At 42.6% G+C, this 18,874-nt stretch overlaps 1 protein-coding gene across 3 annotated transcripts; it reads right to left on the bottom strand.

The window, feature by feature from the left end:
* Positions 1–203: 203 nt before the first annotated feature.
* Positions 204–18,628, bottom strand: srl (sarcalumenin). Of its 3 annotated transcripts, XM_079519368.1 has the most exons (7): positions 18,552–18,628; positions 6,941–7,051; positions 6,006–6,101; positions 4,589–4,624; positions 3,377–3,493; positions 2,223–2,456; positions 204–2,062 (listed from the first exon to the last, which is right to left on the bottom strand). In XM_079519368.1, the coding sequence occupies exons 1-7, from the start codon at positions 18,610–18,612 to the stop codon at positions 1,239–1,241; spliced, it is 1,479 nt and encodes a 492-aa protein (XP_079375494.1). In that variant the 5' UTR covers positions 18,613–18,628; the 3' UTR covers positions 204–1,238. The 3 variants fall into 3 exon arrangements, with proteins under 3 accessions (XP_079375494.1, XP_079375495.1, XP_079375496.1); XM_079519369.1 differs by lacking the exon at positions 4,589–4,624; XM_079519370.1 differs by lacking the exons at positions 4,589–4,624; positions 6,006–6,101; positions 6,941–7,051; positions 18,552–18,628 and adding an exon at positions 5,347–5,957.
* Positions 18,629–18,874: the final 246 nt, after the last annotated feature.

Here is an 18,874-nt window from a genome sequence, read left to right as displayed (position 1 = left end):
CAGTCTACTCCTTATTCTCCCACGGAATTACTCTTATCTATTTGATCCATTCATCAAATTTGACAACATCTTTTAACGATAGTATGCACATTTTACAGTAGCTTTATTTTTTGTTATTGATAGATAGATAGATAGATAGATAGATAGACAGACAGGTGCTCATTTATATCGATCAATAATTAAGAAATTGAAAAAGACAGCTATAACACATCAGTCATTTTTATTACTGCTACATCATGGACGTGTTGTCCTTTACTCATGTGCCACTTAATGGTCATTCAGCTAAATCGCTGTGAAGCTTATCTTAAGAAGGAAATAATACACATTACAACGCTGACTTTGCTGTCAAAAGAAGGCAAACATAAACTTAGACAACAGTAAGAATAGTTAAGTGAAGCAGAATGTACACTTTCGAAGACATGACCCTTGAGCCCTGACCTCCACCTACATAACAAAGCTCATTTCCAGGCTGTCAACAACCATTGAGCGATATGTATATAAAACAAAAAGGAGAACCATGGAACCACTTTTGCTTGTCAGACACCTTAGGAAAAATTATTGTGTATATATTAGAAGATAAATACATGCACCATCTGTTAAATAAAATGTGACACCTAACATGCAAAGTTTAGATCTAGACAGAAATAAATGCTTTGGCTTATATCAACTAGATTGAATGGCTTGTATAGCACCCGAAAAAAGGCTACTCCAAAAAAGAAAATACTTCTTAAGCACATGGAATTGACCTGCTGCAATGTAATTTTTCATGATCTTACAAAACAAATGGGCAACTCTTGTTTCCAATTTCCCATTTTATTCACATACAAGGGAGCTGGTATCGACTGCTTTCAGTCTTTAAATTAAATTAGATGCTTTTTCCTCCATTTATTTACTTCTGTCCCATGGGTGTTTTCTGTAGCCACAAGAATCTCAGACAGTCCATTGAAATCGTGCAGAAAGAGAGAGATGGGCACATGTTTCCACTAAGCTTGTCAATCATCTCTTCCGCACATTCATTATTCAGCTGCCTCATCATTCGTACAACACATCCCTCCCTCCATCTCCTTCATATATACCCTACCACATATTCTCCTGAGAAAACAAACACACACACACTACTCTCCTCACTTCTTGACAATACAGGCTTTCTAATAAAAGCAGGGTTGGCACAACACCAGTCCTGTTTTCTTTCACTCCGTTCTTTCTCTCCATCTTCCTCCCTACTTCCCATTATCTTCTTATTTTCCCCCGTTTCTCCGATAGCGGTTCTTTACTGGTTTCTCACCACAGCCGGTGGTCTCACAGGAGGACAGGCCGGGCTGCTTGCCAGAATTGACACTGCTGAGGAGGGCAGGCAGCTCGTGTGTGATCGCCTTCTCGATCTTATCCAGGAGACAACTTCCCATGTAGGAGCACTGAGACGACAGGGATTTGAAGTTGGAGATCGCATTGATGCCAAAGAAGTCACGGTACGCGTGGGCGTTGGGCAGGTCAAACTTGCTGACATTGGTCTTGGCCAGGATGGACTTGAAGATGTAGAATTTGTCGGGGTCATCCACGATCTCTTTGAAGACCAGGTCGGCGTCACTGAAGTAGCTCATCTTGTCTTTGAAGGTCTGGACGTAGCGGTCGACCAGGAGAGCGTGGATGCGCACGCGGATGCCGTGCTGGCGGATGAAGGCGATCTTGTTCTCCAGGCGGTTCTCAATCACCTGGTTGAGATCCTCCAGGAGGGAGATCTCTTCGCGCTTGAAGAGCTCGCGGCTGGTGTCGGGGGCATAGTCGTACGGCCAGAAGGAGCTGACGTAGACTCGGGGAGGCTCGGTCACGTTGATGAGGGGGGCTAAGCTCCAGAACAGGGCTCCATACACCCTCATCAAGTCCTGCGTTGCCAGGTTGTCAGCCTTGTTGAGGATGATGCGGATCTGGGACTCGCGGCCCTTCAGCTGCCTGAAGAGCATCTCCAATTCCAGCCCCACGTCCAGCTTGGTGGGGTCAAAAGTTACGAAGATCAGATCAGCGCGGTCGATGAACCACTGGCAAACATCGTTGAAGGGGTAGCCTGGGTAGAAAAAGAGAACGTTTATATAATCATAATTATCGCCAATGAGATCGTATGGCCTCAAAAAGATTAAATAAAATAAATGAATGAATAAAACCACATTAGATTATATGTGAGAAAGGATGATGAAAGATGATGAATCGTGTCCAGCGAGCCTCACCTCTCTCTTGCTGCTTGCGGTTCTCAATAATTCCTGGTGTGTCTACAAAGGTGACACGTTCCAGAAGCTTGTGGGGCATCTCGATTCCGATCAGCTTTTCCAGAAAGTTCTGGCCAAACTTCTCTAGAGGTGAGAAAGAGCGGGAGCTGTCTGCTGCCATGACGATACCCTCCACAGAGCGGACCTTCTCCCCGTGCATGATTACAGTAAACTCAGAGGTGGTGGGTTCAGCACCTGAGGACAAGGGGATTAAAGAATATTTCAGACACAAAGGTAACTCAAAGTGTTTTACATAAGGCATTAAAAGGTATTTATGTTTAAAAGGGACAAAAGGCATTTCAAGAATCTTATATAGGGAACTTAAACCCAAACTACTAGGGGGACTTAAAGCCCATGATGGTGCAACAAATGGGTCGCTCAACCCACACAATATAGAATGCACTCTAAATTAATTTATCTTGTGTATTCTTGGTTTATGTTTCAGATATTAAGATACTTTAATTTCATTAGTTTGTTTTATGTATGTTTTATATTGCACTTACATTTGTGCTTGAACCTAATTGGATTTATTGGGTTGTGGGTGGGAGAAGGGAGTGGGCTAGATTGTGGAGAGTTGGGATTCCACTTTAGACAATTTTGCATATAACCTTGCTAATTTAATAGTATTATGTATTAAATGTTTTGCTTTTTAATGTTGTGGACTCCAGGAAAAGTAGCTGTTGCCATGTGTGGTAGCTAATGGGGCATAAACTCCACTAATATAGGCAGCATTATGAGAGTCAAGCCCATATTCATTATTATTCTTTCTCTCTTGTTCTGACCTACCTACCTACCTACCTACCTACCTACCTACCTATGTATGTACCTACCTACCTACCTACCTACCTACCTACCTAACTATACCTACTTACCTATAGCTTCCCAGCCTACAGTCTGGGAAGCCTGCATAGGCCTATGTTCTGCAGTGTTGGAATTTTGTTTTCAGAGCAGTCTTCAGTGTTGAGAACATTTTAACTTAAAGTTATTTTTAAGTGACTGTAGGGACATTTTGTTCGACACGTAAGTATTGAAGGCTTGTCTAGTAGTGCTTTAACAAAAAGAAGAGAGAAGAGGGGAAAGAGAGAAGACACAAAGATAGCAAATGGGTAACCTACCTGTGTAAAGCTGGTAGGGGCCTTCTTTCAAGCCAAGGAGATAGTTGATCATGGAGGACTTGCCTACACTCCAGGGTCCCAGGAACAACACCATGGGCTTGGATGTAATCTCTCCATCTGTAAAGAAAGAACAGGACAGCAATTGTCATAAAACAGGATAGCAAAAGAATGACTCACCGTGCAAGTTAAGCTCAGCAAATTGGAAAATAATGGAAGTAAGCAAAAGTATATCAAATTATTTGAGGGGAAAAGAAAACACAGCTTTCATATTTTATGTGGGTCTCACAAAGGCTATAGTTGGACCAAAATAACAATACTCCAAAAATGTCACTGAAGTTTGTTTGGAGATGAAAAAATATTTTCATTCTTAGACTCCCAGTGCAGCACAAATGAAGTGTCTTCATTCAAGGCTGGAAAAGGCTGACAAAGAAACTAATAAAAGGGGATCTAGAAGATACAAAATAATAATACACTGCTCATGCACTGTACTCATGCTAGGATTTTACAAACAGTAGCATAAGGCAACCTCAACCAAATGCTGCAGCCAGGTCTTAAACAAACATTGATCAATACATTGATAAAATAAAAGACAGTCATATAAATAGACAAAGCTTCCATAGCAAGCTGAGTTGTGTGTGAGTGGACATGGTGTTGGAGTGGCAGGGCTCAGTTTGTGTTATTCATCCAATTATACATTATCAATCTAGTGTAGCCACAAGAACACAATGCCTGGCCAAGGCAGAGGGTGGTGGACGGTGGTTGTGGTCTTTTAACTCTACGGAACCCGGATGTCCCCTTAAATCACGATTTCATACTGCCTCAATATTTATATACACACTATGCCGGTTTAGTTCCCAGTAGATTGTTTAGATTATTTGAGTTTGCGTATTTACACTTTCCAATAGTTAAGACCACCCCTCATTAGTATTTTTCTCAACTCTGCAACACAACAAAACAATCTTGAAATAAAATATTGAAAGAATTTTCCAAAGGGTTAACAGTGTAAATGATAATAGACAGCACAGATGGAATGGTGGCATGATTCCAGTCATAGTTTGATTGCCAAAAAGAATCAAACCGGTCCATTATAACAATCAATGTGACTGGGATCATAATGGGACATAGATAGATAGATGAAGGGGGGGAGGGGGGGATGGGGGCAGAGCACCTCAGGCAGTGCCATGCACAGAGAAGCCCCCCCATTATACCCACCTGTGTTGGAGGCCCCCAGGGTTCGTCCGGGGTAGGCTGTTAGATGAGTGGATAAATAGGTGTAAAGTCAAGAGAGAAATAAAAGGAATAGGAGGTTTAAGAAAAGAGGGAAGACAACTCAGTGAGCATGAGGGGTTTCTAGAAGCTACCAGGGGGAGGGGAGTAATGTAAAAAAGAAGATTCACGGAAGGAATGGGAGATGTTGGGTGGCATCTTATGTCATGTTTGACATGATATCAAACATGTACTTCTACAATGGCTTGTGTGATTTGTTTGGCCTTTTCCAATTCTCGTGCCATGATTCTAGGCTAAGCCTTGTACTTGTACTTAGTCGTATGACAAATAGCAAAAATAGACAAAGCTCTACAAGCTCACAGTGCGTTGTGAGCTTGTAGAGCTGCTATTTTCACTATTTGTGATCATTTTCGGGAAAATAAAATATGATAAAAAATAATAATCTCTCGCCTATAAAAAAATATGCCCAAAATAGGGACCCTGGAGATAACGTGGTTAAACTCCTCCCCACCTCAGTACATGTTAAAGCTCCTATATAGAGTTGGTGTTGGATGTGTTAGCATGCACACCAAGCTAGCCAAGCCACAAGATGAGTTGTGTTGTTTGTCCTTTGGCAGTTAATTGTACAGGTAGAAAGGAGAGTGGAAAGAGTAGCTGGGAAAAAACTAAAGAACAAGAAAAAGAAAAGAATATGCAGAGGAGAAAAAGAGGGATGAATATAGTAGAAAAATATAGTAGCCTACCTTTAACCACCAGCGCCAAGAATGCCATTGCTTTCAAATACTGCCAGATTTAATACGGGGCATTTTCAGAGAGAGAATGTCTTAGGATTAAAGGTGGTGTAAGTGATGTGTTTTTGTAAAAACACTTTTTTTTATATAAATATACAGTATATATATATATTTAATATATTACGATTGTTTAACATTGCTAAAAAGTGTGTTCAGTAACAAAGGTCTCCCCATCTCTCCAGTGAACAGAAAATGTTTTCAAGTCGAGATACAAAGTTTAACCAATCAGGAGAGAGAGCCTCACAAAGTATATCAGCTTCAATTTCAAGACACCTGCTACTGGACACACACTAGCTAGCAATGATTTCTATCACTTACACCCCCTTTAAACATTACGTTTAGGTAGCCTATTATCATATTACAATGTTGCTTAAATATCTATTTTTGAACCCAAGAAGTAGCCATTCCTCTCCAGGATAAAAGTAAAAGGAATATACTGTAATGAAGCCTAAGACTAAGAGCCCAGGCAAACTGCCCTTTACTGTGTGAGAATGACGATGTGTGTATGAACAAGTCAACAGATCAGTCTCCAAAACAATTCAAATATTGAACTCACACTAGAATAAGGTGAAGCACAATGCGCACACACAGAGCCACAGCCTCCATCATACCTGAGATCTCGTGTTGTCTCAGCTCATTGTACTTGTAGGCCTGTTCCATGGGCTTGATGGCCGAGCGGTAGATCTTACTTAACTTCTCCAGAGCCCCTGCAGGGGGACAAGAAAGAAAACAAAAAAAGCAGAGAATTAAAAAACTGGGTGAGACGAAGATATGTTGAAAGAGTCTGTTGCTACAAACAAAACTATTCATGTAAAAGGTCCTCCAGCAGCCCCTAGAGGCCAAGCTGCTCCTTACACCCAATAGGACTTTACCTGACCCAGCCAGTAGTGCCAGAGCTCAAATGATGATTTGAAATTGAATTACTATTTGTCCACTTTTGATTTTGTTTTCTAGTTTTTTTCTAGTTTAACTAGTTTTTCTAATAAATTTGTTTTTACTTAAAACAATTTAAAGCGACTTTGGGTACCTAGAAAAGCGCTATATAAATCGTATATTATTATTGGATATAGTATATTGTAAATAACATCAAAAGCTTTATAGAGAAATAAAATAAAACAGTAAAAACACCATCAAAAGTGTCATAAGGTCCATTTGCTTCCATTTGTACAAGTGATACAAACAAACAAATACTAAATCAGCCCTTTTCATCTGTGACCTGGAATAAGTATTGCTGCCTGCCTGCTGAATGTAAAAATGTAATGGATGAGCTGATGCCATAGAGCACATGTTCTAGTCTTCCCATCAGAACAATATCCCTCTTGTTCAGGCCCACGGGCCACGAACGTCCTCTGCCACCACACACCCTACATCCGGATTAATCCTTTATTATGTGCCAGTGTCGCGCATCAAAAACAGAAGATCTACAAACTCATAAACACATTGCATTGTGATTCGTGACGCATTGTGTGTGTTTGTAGATCGCCTATTGTGGGTGCAAGTGACACGGCGTGCAACCAAGCATAAATCAGCCATATGGACTTCTTACCGGTATAGTCTCGTCCCTTATTCTCCTCAGTGGCGAGCCGCAATGTCTCGTCAATGTGAGACCTGTCTCTGAGGGGGAGGCCGGTGACCACATCTTCCACCACAGTCTCCTCTGTAAAAAAAAGCAAAACAAAAACAATAAGCTTCACAATGATGCCACTACCAGTCCAGAGCAATACATCCAATTGTAGTGTTTATATAGGTGCCTTAATCCTTTTTTTGTCCAATTGCAATTTAGGACAGTTTTTCTCAAAGTGGAGGACCCCCGTGGGCATGGGGTCCTTCTGGGGGTTCCAGAGGGTCCACAACAAAATAGGTTAATATCAGTCCAACCGCTTTAACCCTATTTCATACTTTGGCTATTTGAAAACCGCCGATCTACAAGCTCACAACGCATTGCATCTGCCCATTCCTGGCACAAAATCCTTTCAAATGCACTTTTTTGGGGTCTTTCACATGAAGATGTTTGAGAATCACTGAGTTAGGCATACACAAACAAGAGCCATAAGACCTCTGTCCTCTCCCTTTAGTGGCATCTTTACAGCTCAGCAGTGAGTCAAGTGGACCCAGATGCCAGGGTAACAAACATAATGCTGTTTAATAGCTGTTTCGTGACAGGTTTATAGTACTATTCAGGCAAGGAGAGAAATGTGCTCTTGATTTAGACTGATAGATAGAGGCATGTTGTAAATGATCCATAAAGCTGTGCTGTACGAGGCCGATTATGTTGTTATTACTTCTTGAACTGCATTGATTGATCGATACAATCAATATAGGCTATGCTCCTACTGCTGGGAATGTCTGTCTGTGTATATCACGAAGAAAACTGCCAAGATCTGAATATGACCAGACAAGGTCGTTGAACCTGAAGATGATGATGTTCTGCAGTCCTGAAATGTCTTTCTAACTACTGTCCACTTTGTCATCTTATACAAAAATACCAGAAATAAAAATTATAAGATGTTTTTTTATTTGTATGCAGAATGTGTGATATTGTATATTGTATGACAATTTACAATTTAGGCATTTAGCAGACGCGCTTTATCCAGAGTGATACTTACAATAAGCAATGTAAACACTAAACACATACATCATCAAATGCATAGACACAGTGTAGTGCCTCAGTCATCCGTAGTCTGTCTGTCTGTCTGTCTGTCTGTCTGTCTGTCTGTCTGTCTGTCTGTCTGTCTGTCTGTCTGTCTGTCTGTCTGTCTGTCTGTCTGTCAGTCAGTCAGTCAGTCAGTCAGTCAGAACAAGCGTAAACTGTGAATGGACAGAGTTTGCAGGTAAATATAGCTGTGCTCCCATTAATTTGAATTCTGTCAGAGAACACAGCCTACAAATCAATGTGACATCAGTAGGAATAATATCATCCAAACTTAGCCTATAACAGAGAGAGAGAGAGAGAGAGAGAGAGAGAGAGAGTGTATTTACACTAGACTAGTGCTGTGTGACATCTCCATATTTGAATGTATCATATTGCTTAGATCACAGCTGCTAATACAAGCCACTCTCAATTTAGAAATTGCATGACTAAAAATAGCGAGACAAAGACATTTGTTTGACGTCGCCATGGCTTTACAACAACAGAACACAGAGATATAGTGACTAGAGGGACTCCCCCCGGTTTCATAACAGATGAGGAGGAGAACATTGACAGGGCCAGAGCTAGACCAGCACTCCCCATTGCCCACTGTACTGGAGACAGTGACATGTAATCATCTGCCTTTCTTCTAAATTTAAAATCCTTGTCAGGGACTTATCAGCCTGTGGAACAAGTCTGACCACCCACCCATTGCATTTCACACACACACACACACACACACACACACACACACACACACACACACACACACACACACACACACACACACACACACACACACACACACACACACACACACACACACACACGGGTGGGCAGAGTCTAATCATTCAAACTCGGATGCTTGCGACTCACAAGGAGCATGTGGTTACTGGCTAATGTCGGTGTTGTCTATTCTCAAAAGGCACTCGGTTGATCTGAGCATACTATGCTTTATGCATAAGGATTAGTGCTTATAATAGATGCAATTGCAAACGATAGGTGATGGGGGGGCTTATTTGTACATGCAAACTTTGAAATACAGTAGAATACAGTAGAATATTCTATGACTATAATATTGATGCATGTGAAATATTGTGATATGTCTTTATTGTGTCTACATTGGCAGAGAGTTAATGATTATCTCAAATATAAGGAAGATCATTAAATTGATTTGCTTAAGTCAGCCCTCTCACACAAGACCAGAGTAAATAGAACATTTACATATTTCCACAACATCCTGATCTCAGCTGGTAACTGGCAGAAGTCCCGCTGAGCCCAGGCCATGCCATGCCTCTCTTGTGTATCCAATAACCATCATCACAAATCACAAAGCCACTGAGCAGGGGTTCCAAAACCTTCCCAGGCCAAGGACCTCCAAAGTTTTGATTAGAGTATAATGATATGCCCAAAACAGGGATGCCAACAATGTTATGAATTACATTTGAATGGAAATTAAAAACATAATTCATACGGGCCCACCACTGATTTAGAGCATAGGTTTTATAGATGAAGTCGTTTGGGGAGGCAGACAAGTGTTTCAGTTCAATCCTCTGCTCCTCTTGGCTTAATAACAAAGTGTCCTTGAGCAACACACTGAAACTGCTCACGATGAGCAGTTGCGTGGGAGCCTCCACCGTCTGTGTTTGAATATAGTTGCAGTTAACCGAACTAACCAATTTAATCGATTATTTAAAAAAAAACATTCCATTTTAATGAAGGTATCGATTGGGGGAGATTTCCAGCCGGCTGGACTAATTGGCTGAATGTCACTCATATGTTCTCCGTTTGCTTTTCCTGTTTCTGTCTACAGTTCTACACTGTATCTGTCCGAATATATAGACAAAAGAAGAAAAAGGTAGATTTTGCTGATATGAAAACTAAAGTAAAATATATACTTGCTTCAATCAAAAAAGTGATAGAATAACCACTAAGAAAGCCCTAGACCGCATTTACAGCTTCAGGTCATGCATTTCTTATTTATTTTTCTTTCAATGAGCTACTAAAGGAAATTCAATGCAAGCCAGTTTCTGGGATCAAACTGTTTTCGTGCCAATGTGACTGAAACATCTGGTTTGCTCTACAGTATCAGAATGTTCCAACACCATTGCACATTACTGCTACATTGCCAACTTTTCTATCCCAGTAGGTTGAAATTTAAAGCTCCTGGAATTTTCTCACATCACTTTAGTTTGCGTGTGAGAGTGGCTTCTGAGCTGGAAACAATAAGAATCATCCAACCATAATGCATAAAACCATATTCCTTGAAACAGCTACTGTACTTACATGCTCTTTAACCAATACATCACATTTACACACAATTAGCCACAATCTTATGTCAATCATATCCTGTCACCATCATTCCTTTTGTAGAAAAATAACACTGAAATAAAATATGCACTCTATTGAGGGTCAAAGGGTATGCTCTGATGGTGATTTGCACGATTTATGGCATTATATTGTCTCAGATATAATTCCTAGCTGCTTACTGACGTTTACCCAACAAAACATGCTTGGCTGGACAGAAACCACGTCCATTTAACTCCATTCAGCACCCTAGTCCTCCCAGACACATTCTTTGTTTCAAGGACGATGCTAAATGTCTCCTAAGTGGAGATACTTTATGGCTGCTTAACCACTAGATCTTACATAGAACTACTTTGTTGACCGAGGCCCCTCAGGGCTCTACTCGCCCCCTCCCTTTTTAACCTGTGCTGCACCAAATCTCTTAGTTGAAAATAGCTGATCTGCTATTTTGCCCAATGTTCGGCTATTTTGCCATGCCCAGAATGGCGATGCTAGGGTTTAAGTGGTTAAATTAGCTGTGGGAGTGTGGGTCTGAGGCAATGTTCATTTTCTCACTTGCAGCATTTCTTATCACAGGGGTTCTCAACGTTTTTGGCCGGGGACCCCCGGAAATGCTTTGGCAATGTCTCGGGACCCCCGCCCCGCCCCCTCCCGACCCCCAATATAAATTGACTGCTACAATAACCTTAAACGATTTTGGGCGGGAACCCCTTTTGGTGTTTTAAGCATTGTTATAATTTAGCTATTGAAAAATAGCAGATCTACAAGCTCATAGCGCGCCACCGAGTGGCGCGCTACGAGCTTGTAGGTCTGCTATTTTTGAAAAATCGTGAAAATAAAATTTTAAAAAAAACCTTTTTTTCTTCTTTTTTTTTAATATTTTGGGGACCCCCCAAAATAATTTGGCGACCCCCCGAGGGGTCGCGACCCACGGGTTGAGAACCCCTGCATTAATGAATCTCTTCGCTCACATTACACCAGGTTCCCACTGTAAAAGAAACATACCAAAGGAGATACTGTTTTCCTAATGCTGGCATAATAATATATACAGTACTGTACTTCAGGCTTTCATTGAGCACGCGACAGATGCTACAGTACTTTCAGCAAAGCGGCGGCTGTGACGCGCTGCTTGTTAAGGAGCAGCGCTGCTATACCCTCAACCTGCTAAAAATAGCCATGGGTAATCGTGCTCCCAGCATGGCACAGCACGAGAACAAGAGCAGCCAAAAGGTTAACAGTCTAGATAAAAGGGGTACAGTCAGTGCCTCAGAGACGATTTGATAACAAATCTATAATAGAGGTTCCAAAGACCGATACTACAGGAGGAGAGAGTATGAGGGAAGATTAACCACATAAAGCCTATACTCCATTGTATAATTAATAGCAAAAATAGAACAATCTTGAAAGTATCACTATTCCAGAATTTGAAGAATCTGTGAAAGTGGTTTAAGGATGTAAGGATCTATGGAAGATTAAGATCCAAGAATGTATAAGAGGACATCAATCTGTCCTTGAGGCCTATTGAGGCCGGAGTGGAGGTCAACTAACATCATCCGTCCAAATTCTTCTGCTCAGATTCTACTACAATGACTTGTATTGGGTGAATGTAACCCACAATGTAAAGCACTTACATACATAAGTAAGTAGCCTTGCCGAGCCATGAGGCCCATAGGGCAGGAGCCTATCTCCTGTTTCTGTAGCGTGAGGCAGCTTGATGTACAAGTACACCCCCTGGACATGACGCTAGTATGTCGCAGGGATTTACCCCCAATCCAACCCTTGATGCTGAGTGTCAAGCAGGGAGGCACTGGGTCCCATTTGGTATGACCCAGCCGGGGATTGACCCCCGACCTCCCAGTCTCAGGGCGGACACTCTAACCACAAGGCCACTGAGCTGACTTACATACATGCAGACCATTTTATTGACCATCATCCATCCCATCTTCCATTTTTGTTGTGCGAACTTTGAGGTCTCGCAAAGTGTAAAGTGGAATTTTAAACATATTTAAGCCCAGTGAATATGATATCATTAAACATGCATACAAAATAAATTGTATTTGTTCACGTAAGTGTGTGGGTTTTACATGGAATTCCAGGCAATGAGTGTTGTAGGCGGGAGTGTTGGGCAAAAGTATCTTGCTCAAGGAGTGGGGATTGGGACGGTCCGAGGGTTGGTATCTGTGGCCTTCTGATTACCAGACAGCCCTCTCTACCCACTTAGCTGCACAGCCACCCTAAATCCTGACGTGTCATTCTGTAGTACCAACTGTACCAAGACCTTGTAGACATCTTACACAAGCTTGAAGCTAGTGTAAGATGTCTACAAGGTCTTAGCTTCTCACCATGCCTCAAGTTAGCGGCAGGTCAAAGTGAGTTCAAGTGGAACTTGAGGAAATAGGAAATAGAATTCTCTTTTCGTAGGCCAACCTGAAGTTACCTCCCACCCGTGGATTCCCAGCCGTTTACATTCAAATTCATGGTTGTGATAGAAACGAATGATTTTAAAGTCATATAATAATGCTTTCAATCTGGCTTCCCCCCATATATTGGGATGTCTTTATAAAAAAAAAGGAAAAAAAAGAGGGAAGGAATCATTTAAAAAAGTAGCGGCAGATATATAAGCTCAAATTGCATCACTATGCGATGCATTGTGAGCTTGTAGATTGGCTATCTTCGCTAGCTGTTTTAGGATTACAAACTGTAGCATATAGACCTGTGTGGACTGCACAGGCAGTAGATTTGATTAGAGATTTTGAACATCATTTTACTACACTACAAACACTCCTATAAATGGCCACTAATTGCAGAAAACTGTTTGGTGCAAGGCTGCAATGGATATGCATAAAAGTATGGCTATCACCAGCTATATCGTCTATCCTACATTAGAACCCTGCATTCACGGATTCTGCAAGAGCAGGATGACCTAGTAGGGATTGAAAATGGAGGGTCAGCTGACAGCATATAGTACATCCGAGGTTACGGATCACATCTTCTCAAAGCATTATACCTGTCAGCGTTAGGCAGCATAGAGAGCTTAGGGAAACTGCTGTAACTTGAGGCGTCATTGAGAGCAGTCATGTATTTTGACCCAAGCCTCTTGAGAGGGCCTTAACTGCCGTGAACTTGTTAACGCCTGCCCAGCCAGCCTAGTCGATCCCCGCCGCAGGCCCCCTGGACTGGGCTGCACAAAGATGAGAGAGTATGTCTTGCTAGCGGACAGCGAACCTTGCATCAGTCCCGGAGCACTCTAAATTAACCCCGCAGGCGCCGGGGGAGCAGATATGAACCCGGGACATCTGTCACTGAGACCCATGTGTCCTGGTTGAGCCGGTTGCCAAGCAACTGTCCTCAGTTTGGGGAAAACATTCCGATGGCACCAGCATATCCTGTAGGAATGTCGGTGATTTGGCTTCAGTGACTGAGTAAGTCACGCCTCAATTATATCAGTATTAGCTCAATGAGCTGATGGTCGCATCCACGATGTGGAGGGAACTCAGTGATTCTGAATTATGCACAATAAGACTTTAGATTAATTAGTAGCAAAAATCAATTAATTAATTAGTCAATCAATCACTCACTCACTATTCATATCATAGGACACAGCTAATTTGATAGTTTTGAACTTTAAAACTAAAAGAGAATGTTGAACTTTCATATTTAGCGTCTACTCTGGATACTGTGTGTGTGTGTGTGTGTGTGTGTGTGTGTGTGTGTGTGTGTGTGTGTGTGTGTGTGTGTGTGTGTGGGGGACCGGGGTACACTATGTGTATAGCACAGTGTCTGCTTGCAGCACAGTGGAGATCAATTTAATTAGATTGAACATGATGAGGGCTGTACAGACTGGAGCTTCTACTCAACAGGATCTTCCACTCAAGAAGATTTATCCTGAGGGTTTTCATAAGCTATACAATCACCGACAGACGACATATTTAAACATGAGTACCTCAACAAGAGTCATTCAATCCTAATAGACCATCTCTGCAGGATACGTCTTCATAGAGCACCTGGTCAATACCCAACTAACTTTTGTGCTGACAAATCGAATAACAGACAAAGAAATGCATAGGTTTAACACGCACTCACACGCCAAACTACTATTGATTTCCTCCCACCCTATAGTGGTCAGTCACTCACAGGCCTGAGAACGGACAGAGCAGGCTGTGTGCAGTGCCTGGTGAGTTGGGGGCAGTGGTGGCAACAGGTGCTGGCAGAACTGGTACCACAAATAGCCCTACAATGGGTCAGAAGACGGAAAGAGGAGGGCGGGGGGGAGGGGGAGGAAAATGGCTATTTCCTATTTTAAGGGTGTGAGTGTTAGTCAGTCTGGAGACATCCCCGTCCATCCGACGTGCCTTGTGCAGTGAGTGTGACATGGAAAGGCCCATCACTTCCAACGTACTAGAACTGCTCTGGTGTACTATGCTACCATCCACCTAGGGGTCGCGAATACAGTGCTGCTTCACACTTTAAACTTTAAAGAATACAACAAATTGATGCCCATATTTTGGGTGCAAAGGAATTTTCCAAACTTCCCATGTTAGTAGTCTAGACTCTAGAGTAAGGAATTCTATTGACATACAGAAAGCTTTGGTCCCATGTATTAAGTTTGCATCCGAGCAGACTTGAGAAAGAGCGGCCCTTCGCAAAATTCACAGACAAAAAAGATTACTGAATTAAACTACTAACGTGGGAAGTTTGGAAAATTCCTTTGCACCCAAAATATGGGTGTAAACAGCTTAGTGAATTGGACCCAATCTGATTATTTATTAATTTAATTAATAAATAAATTAACAATTTTCAAAGAAATTGACCTTAAGTCATGCACAATTTTAATTTCAGTGCAACTTCGATATGTCCATGAAGTTCTGATCTTGATGTGTTAATCGAAACTACTGCAGGCCGGGTACAACGTGTCAACAGCAAAACATATTCAAAGCACGTGAGCCGGGTTGCTTTTTAGGGCCAATCTTAGTGGCTTAAAGGGCCTTCCAGACCAATGCCATAGGCCACCAGCCTATGGAGCAGGCCATATCCGGGTGGTAAGTCCCGGGATCAATTCGAGGACACATAGGAAAACGGGAAGAGGACGGAGGGGTGTTGATCTCATCCCTGCTCTCCTGTCCCTGAGCCAGAAGACACCAAGTGACCTTGAGGCTGGAGCACGTGTCCCGTGGAAGGGTGGGGACTGGGGAGTGAGCGGGTTGGCCGTGACTGGAGGGTCCCCTCTACTACTATAACCCGAGGGATGTCCCAGACATGCCGTCAGCGGAGAGCCAATGGATGCTTTCTGCCGCCAGTGCCAAAGACATTCTGCTGTATCAATGATGGCGATAGCATTGCAACTCCAAATGTAAACAGACTGGACTAAAACACAAACTAAGGTTGTCCAGAAACATAAATAACCCTGTCGCGAGATCAGCTCTTGGACACACGCGCCAGAAAAGCTTTGAGCGGGAGAAAACATTTTTTTCAAGAACCTCATAGGCCAGAATGAAATTAGACTTTTACCTGTACTGGAAGCACCACTAGGACTCGGAGCACTCTAAAAACCTTAGTTTATCATTTGTGGAACAACTGTGTCACTCACTGAAAATAACTGCTTAAAAAACAAAACCCAAAAGACACAATGACAATTTCTTTTCATTTATAAATCAGTTATTGTTAAGAGAGTGACAGGGCATACTGCCCTAAGACTAGGAGGTGCAAGGAGCCTGACCCATAGGGTCTAGCAGATTGGTCTTTGACCCCAGGAAAGTGTCTCTGTGACAACAGACGTGACAGGCCACTGAGTCAACACAGCATTCCAGTCAATTACCATTTTCCAGGAATAATTTTGCATCCCCAGACCTCTCTCTTATAAGGCACGTACTGTACTCATGTGACAAGACATTGCAAAACTTTCAAGAACTGATTTTTATGGGGGTTTTTTTGGAGCCATGTAGTAAAGGCTTTATAGAACATTAGCCTCTTAAAAGGCATAGCATAATTATACCAGCTACTGTATATATTACCTCACATCAGTATGTCTATTTTAGTCAAATGACATTGCATAATATACTGATGTGCATCTCAAGTCAAATGGTAGATCATAGTAACGTATTAATCTTCCAAATCAGCAAACTATTGTAAATTAACAGCGTGCATATTTTGCCTGTGTATTTGCACTCTGTCCGGAATGCTTTTAACTTGCTCTAATCACAGGCACACTGACTTTACAACACCAACATTACCGAACGGTTGCTCTACCTTGCTTCCGCCTTCACTGTTTTATCTTGTAAAACACACACTCCAAAATCAAACTACTCAGATCATGGAGACAGACATGATCATTCACAATGTGAATGATAACATGATAGCAACTTGACTTCACATTTAATTAGAGGGACACTGCATCTTCTGTCAATCTCCACATAGCTGCCTCTATCTCCAAAATATCAAACCCATAACACAACTGCTGCTCACAACAGAATAGCTTGTTGGCGCCAATGTGTAAGTTGTGCAAGAACTGAAATGCGCGGCAGCCAAATTTGAAACAGAAACATCTAAACGCATGAGTCTGGGGGACAATTTACAATGTAGGCAATTACTCCATGCACTATAATTAAAACAATACCTATTCACAATTATTGTCTTTGTTATAGTTGTGGTGTGGACTCTGCCTTTAACTATACCTGTATCTTCATAGTTTTAGTGCTCTGTGTTTAGCAAGAGCAACTTAGTGCAGGAGTGAAGTAAATGGCATGAACCGGTAAGTTCTACAAAGTACTGTATCTAGGATAGCAGGTAAACATCGAACCTAGCATCTCTCTAAACAACATGCTATCAAAATAGCATACTTAGCACTTGTGGACAAGCAAATGAGGAGTCTGAATGGATGAGTCTATGAAAGCCTGAGCTTCAACCCTGGCCCAAACTCCAGTCCGCCCCTCCTGCCAAGAGAATGCATGTCCCTATAAGGCCAGCTGCTGGGAATAAATTGTGATTGTGACAGTGCCGGGTGACAGCAGCTGTCCAGCTTGTCTAAAGGGTAGTGAGTGGCGTGGAGGGAGGGGTGAGGACTCGGGGAGGAGGAGGGGCAGTTCAGGGGAAGGGAGGGAGGGTGGACCTACTAGTGGACGGTGTAGGGTTTCAGGAGGCCTTCCAATCTTAGACACCTGGCTGGGATATGAAGGCCTGGCCCTCGGTTCTGGGACTGAATGCCCCCTCAAGGACGGACAAGGGTGACAGACAAGGGTAACACCGGTGGACCCATCAGAAATCCAACCGATTCTGTATGAGGTCATCTGGATGTAAGCAGCAGGTCACCACATCACTTACAGTAGCTCCATCGGTGACATGTAGCCAGAAAGCATTCAGCCATGATCATCACCGTTAAAAGTCTATTGATAATATGCCCAGATAAAAAGTAGATCCCATCATTTAAAGCATGGAATAACTTAGTATTATGACTTTGAGAATGTGAAGCACAGAAAAAAAGCAATCTATGATGATCTGTATGGTTGCAGTCTTTTACGTTAAGCCCTTCCATCAGTTGGTTCCACGCTTTAAGACAGCTGGCACACTGTGCATCCCCAGGAGACCCCAGGCTCGTCTATTATTCTACAGCCTTAGTGTCATCGTTGTTAAGACACTGCAGTGCCATGTTCTTGGTCGATTTCTGCATGTATAAAACACACGTCAGGAGGATTGCTTCCCACCCATGCAGTGCACTGCAGTTATTGAAACGTTGCCTGTTAACAGGCAAAGTTTAAATAACTCTCTGGTCGACTTGGGTGACGCTATCTTCTGCCAGTGTGGCGGTATATGTTCCCTCACACTAATCTCACATGTGTTCCGGCCAGCTCCCCTGATATCCAACTCATTCAACGGACAGAGGAATTGGCCTGGGTAGATCTGACAGTGACGTTGATCAAGGCTGATCAAGGCTGATCAAGGCTGACCAGGATTGACCGTGGCAACAATATGAATCACATTATCCAAATCGCCCATTTCCACTACAGTATCTCACAAACAAAGCAACAAAGTGTGACCACCAACGTACTGTACACCAGGGCCACTAGCTGACTCACAGTGTACATTAGCAGTATCGAAGCAGCACAATAAAAGCAAATGGCAGTGCAGAATGCAAAAGCCCACATGCCATTTGACCCTCGTGAACAACACACAGTGGGAAAGCAGCTAGGAACGGACTCGTATAGTTTGTTAAAATGTTTGAGCTTACCTGCTGTGGCCTGCGAGAGCAGCACGGAAACAAAGCAGCAGATTGAGACTAAACCCTTCATGATGGTTGCCAGGAGTTCTGTGATAGTCACACTGACTATATATACCACGGCAGGAAGGTCAAAGGGCATCGCGGGAAAAGGGGGTGCGGCATGGAGAAGGCCAGCGGGTGGGGGGTGAGAGGTGTGTGTGTGTGTGTGTGTGAGTGCCAGGCGTCACAGAGTCACAGCATACCAAAAGGTCCTTACGTATGCAAACAGCTGACTCCTTTTTAAACAGGTTGCAGCTTAGGGCTCTGCATCGAGGCAAGGGACCCAGGCTCTA

This window comes from Electrona antarctica (assembly GCF_951216825.1).
Source record: "Electrona antarctica genome assembly, chromosome: 14".
In the NCBI taxonomy this organism is placed as follows: Eukaryota; Metazoa; Chordata; class Actinopteri; order Myctophiformes; family Myctophidae; genus Electrona; species Electrona antarctica.
The sequence above is the reverse complement of the archived record's forward strand: the minus strand, read 5'-3'. Positions and strand labels throughout refer to the sequence as shown.

What these genes read in the sequence shown, in the direction of transcription:
- srl (XM_079519368.1), bottom strand. Translation starts at nt 18,612, where the DNA reads ATGAAGGGTTTAGTCTCAATCTGCTGCTTTGTTTCCGTGCTGCTCTCG. An exon ending in GCTCTCGCAGGCCACAGCAG is followed by an intron (nt 7,052 to 18,551) that starts GTAAGCTCAAAC and finishes TTTTTTTTACAG; the next exon opens with AGGAGACTGTGGTGGAAGAT. An exon ending in GAGACAACACGAGATCTCAG is followed by an intron (nt 4,625 to 6,005) that starts GTATGATGGAGG and finishes CTCATCTAACAG; the next exon opens with CCTACCCCGGACGAACCCTG.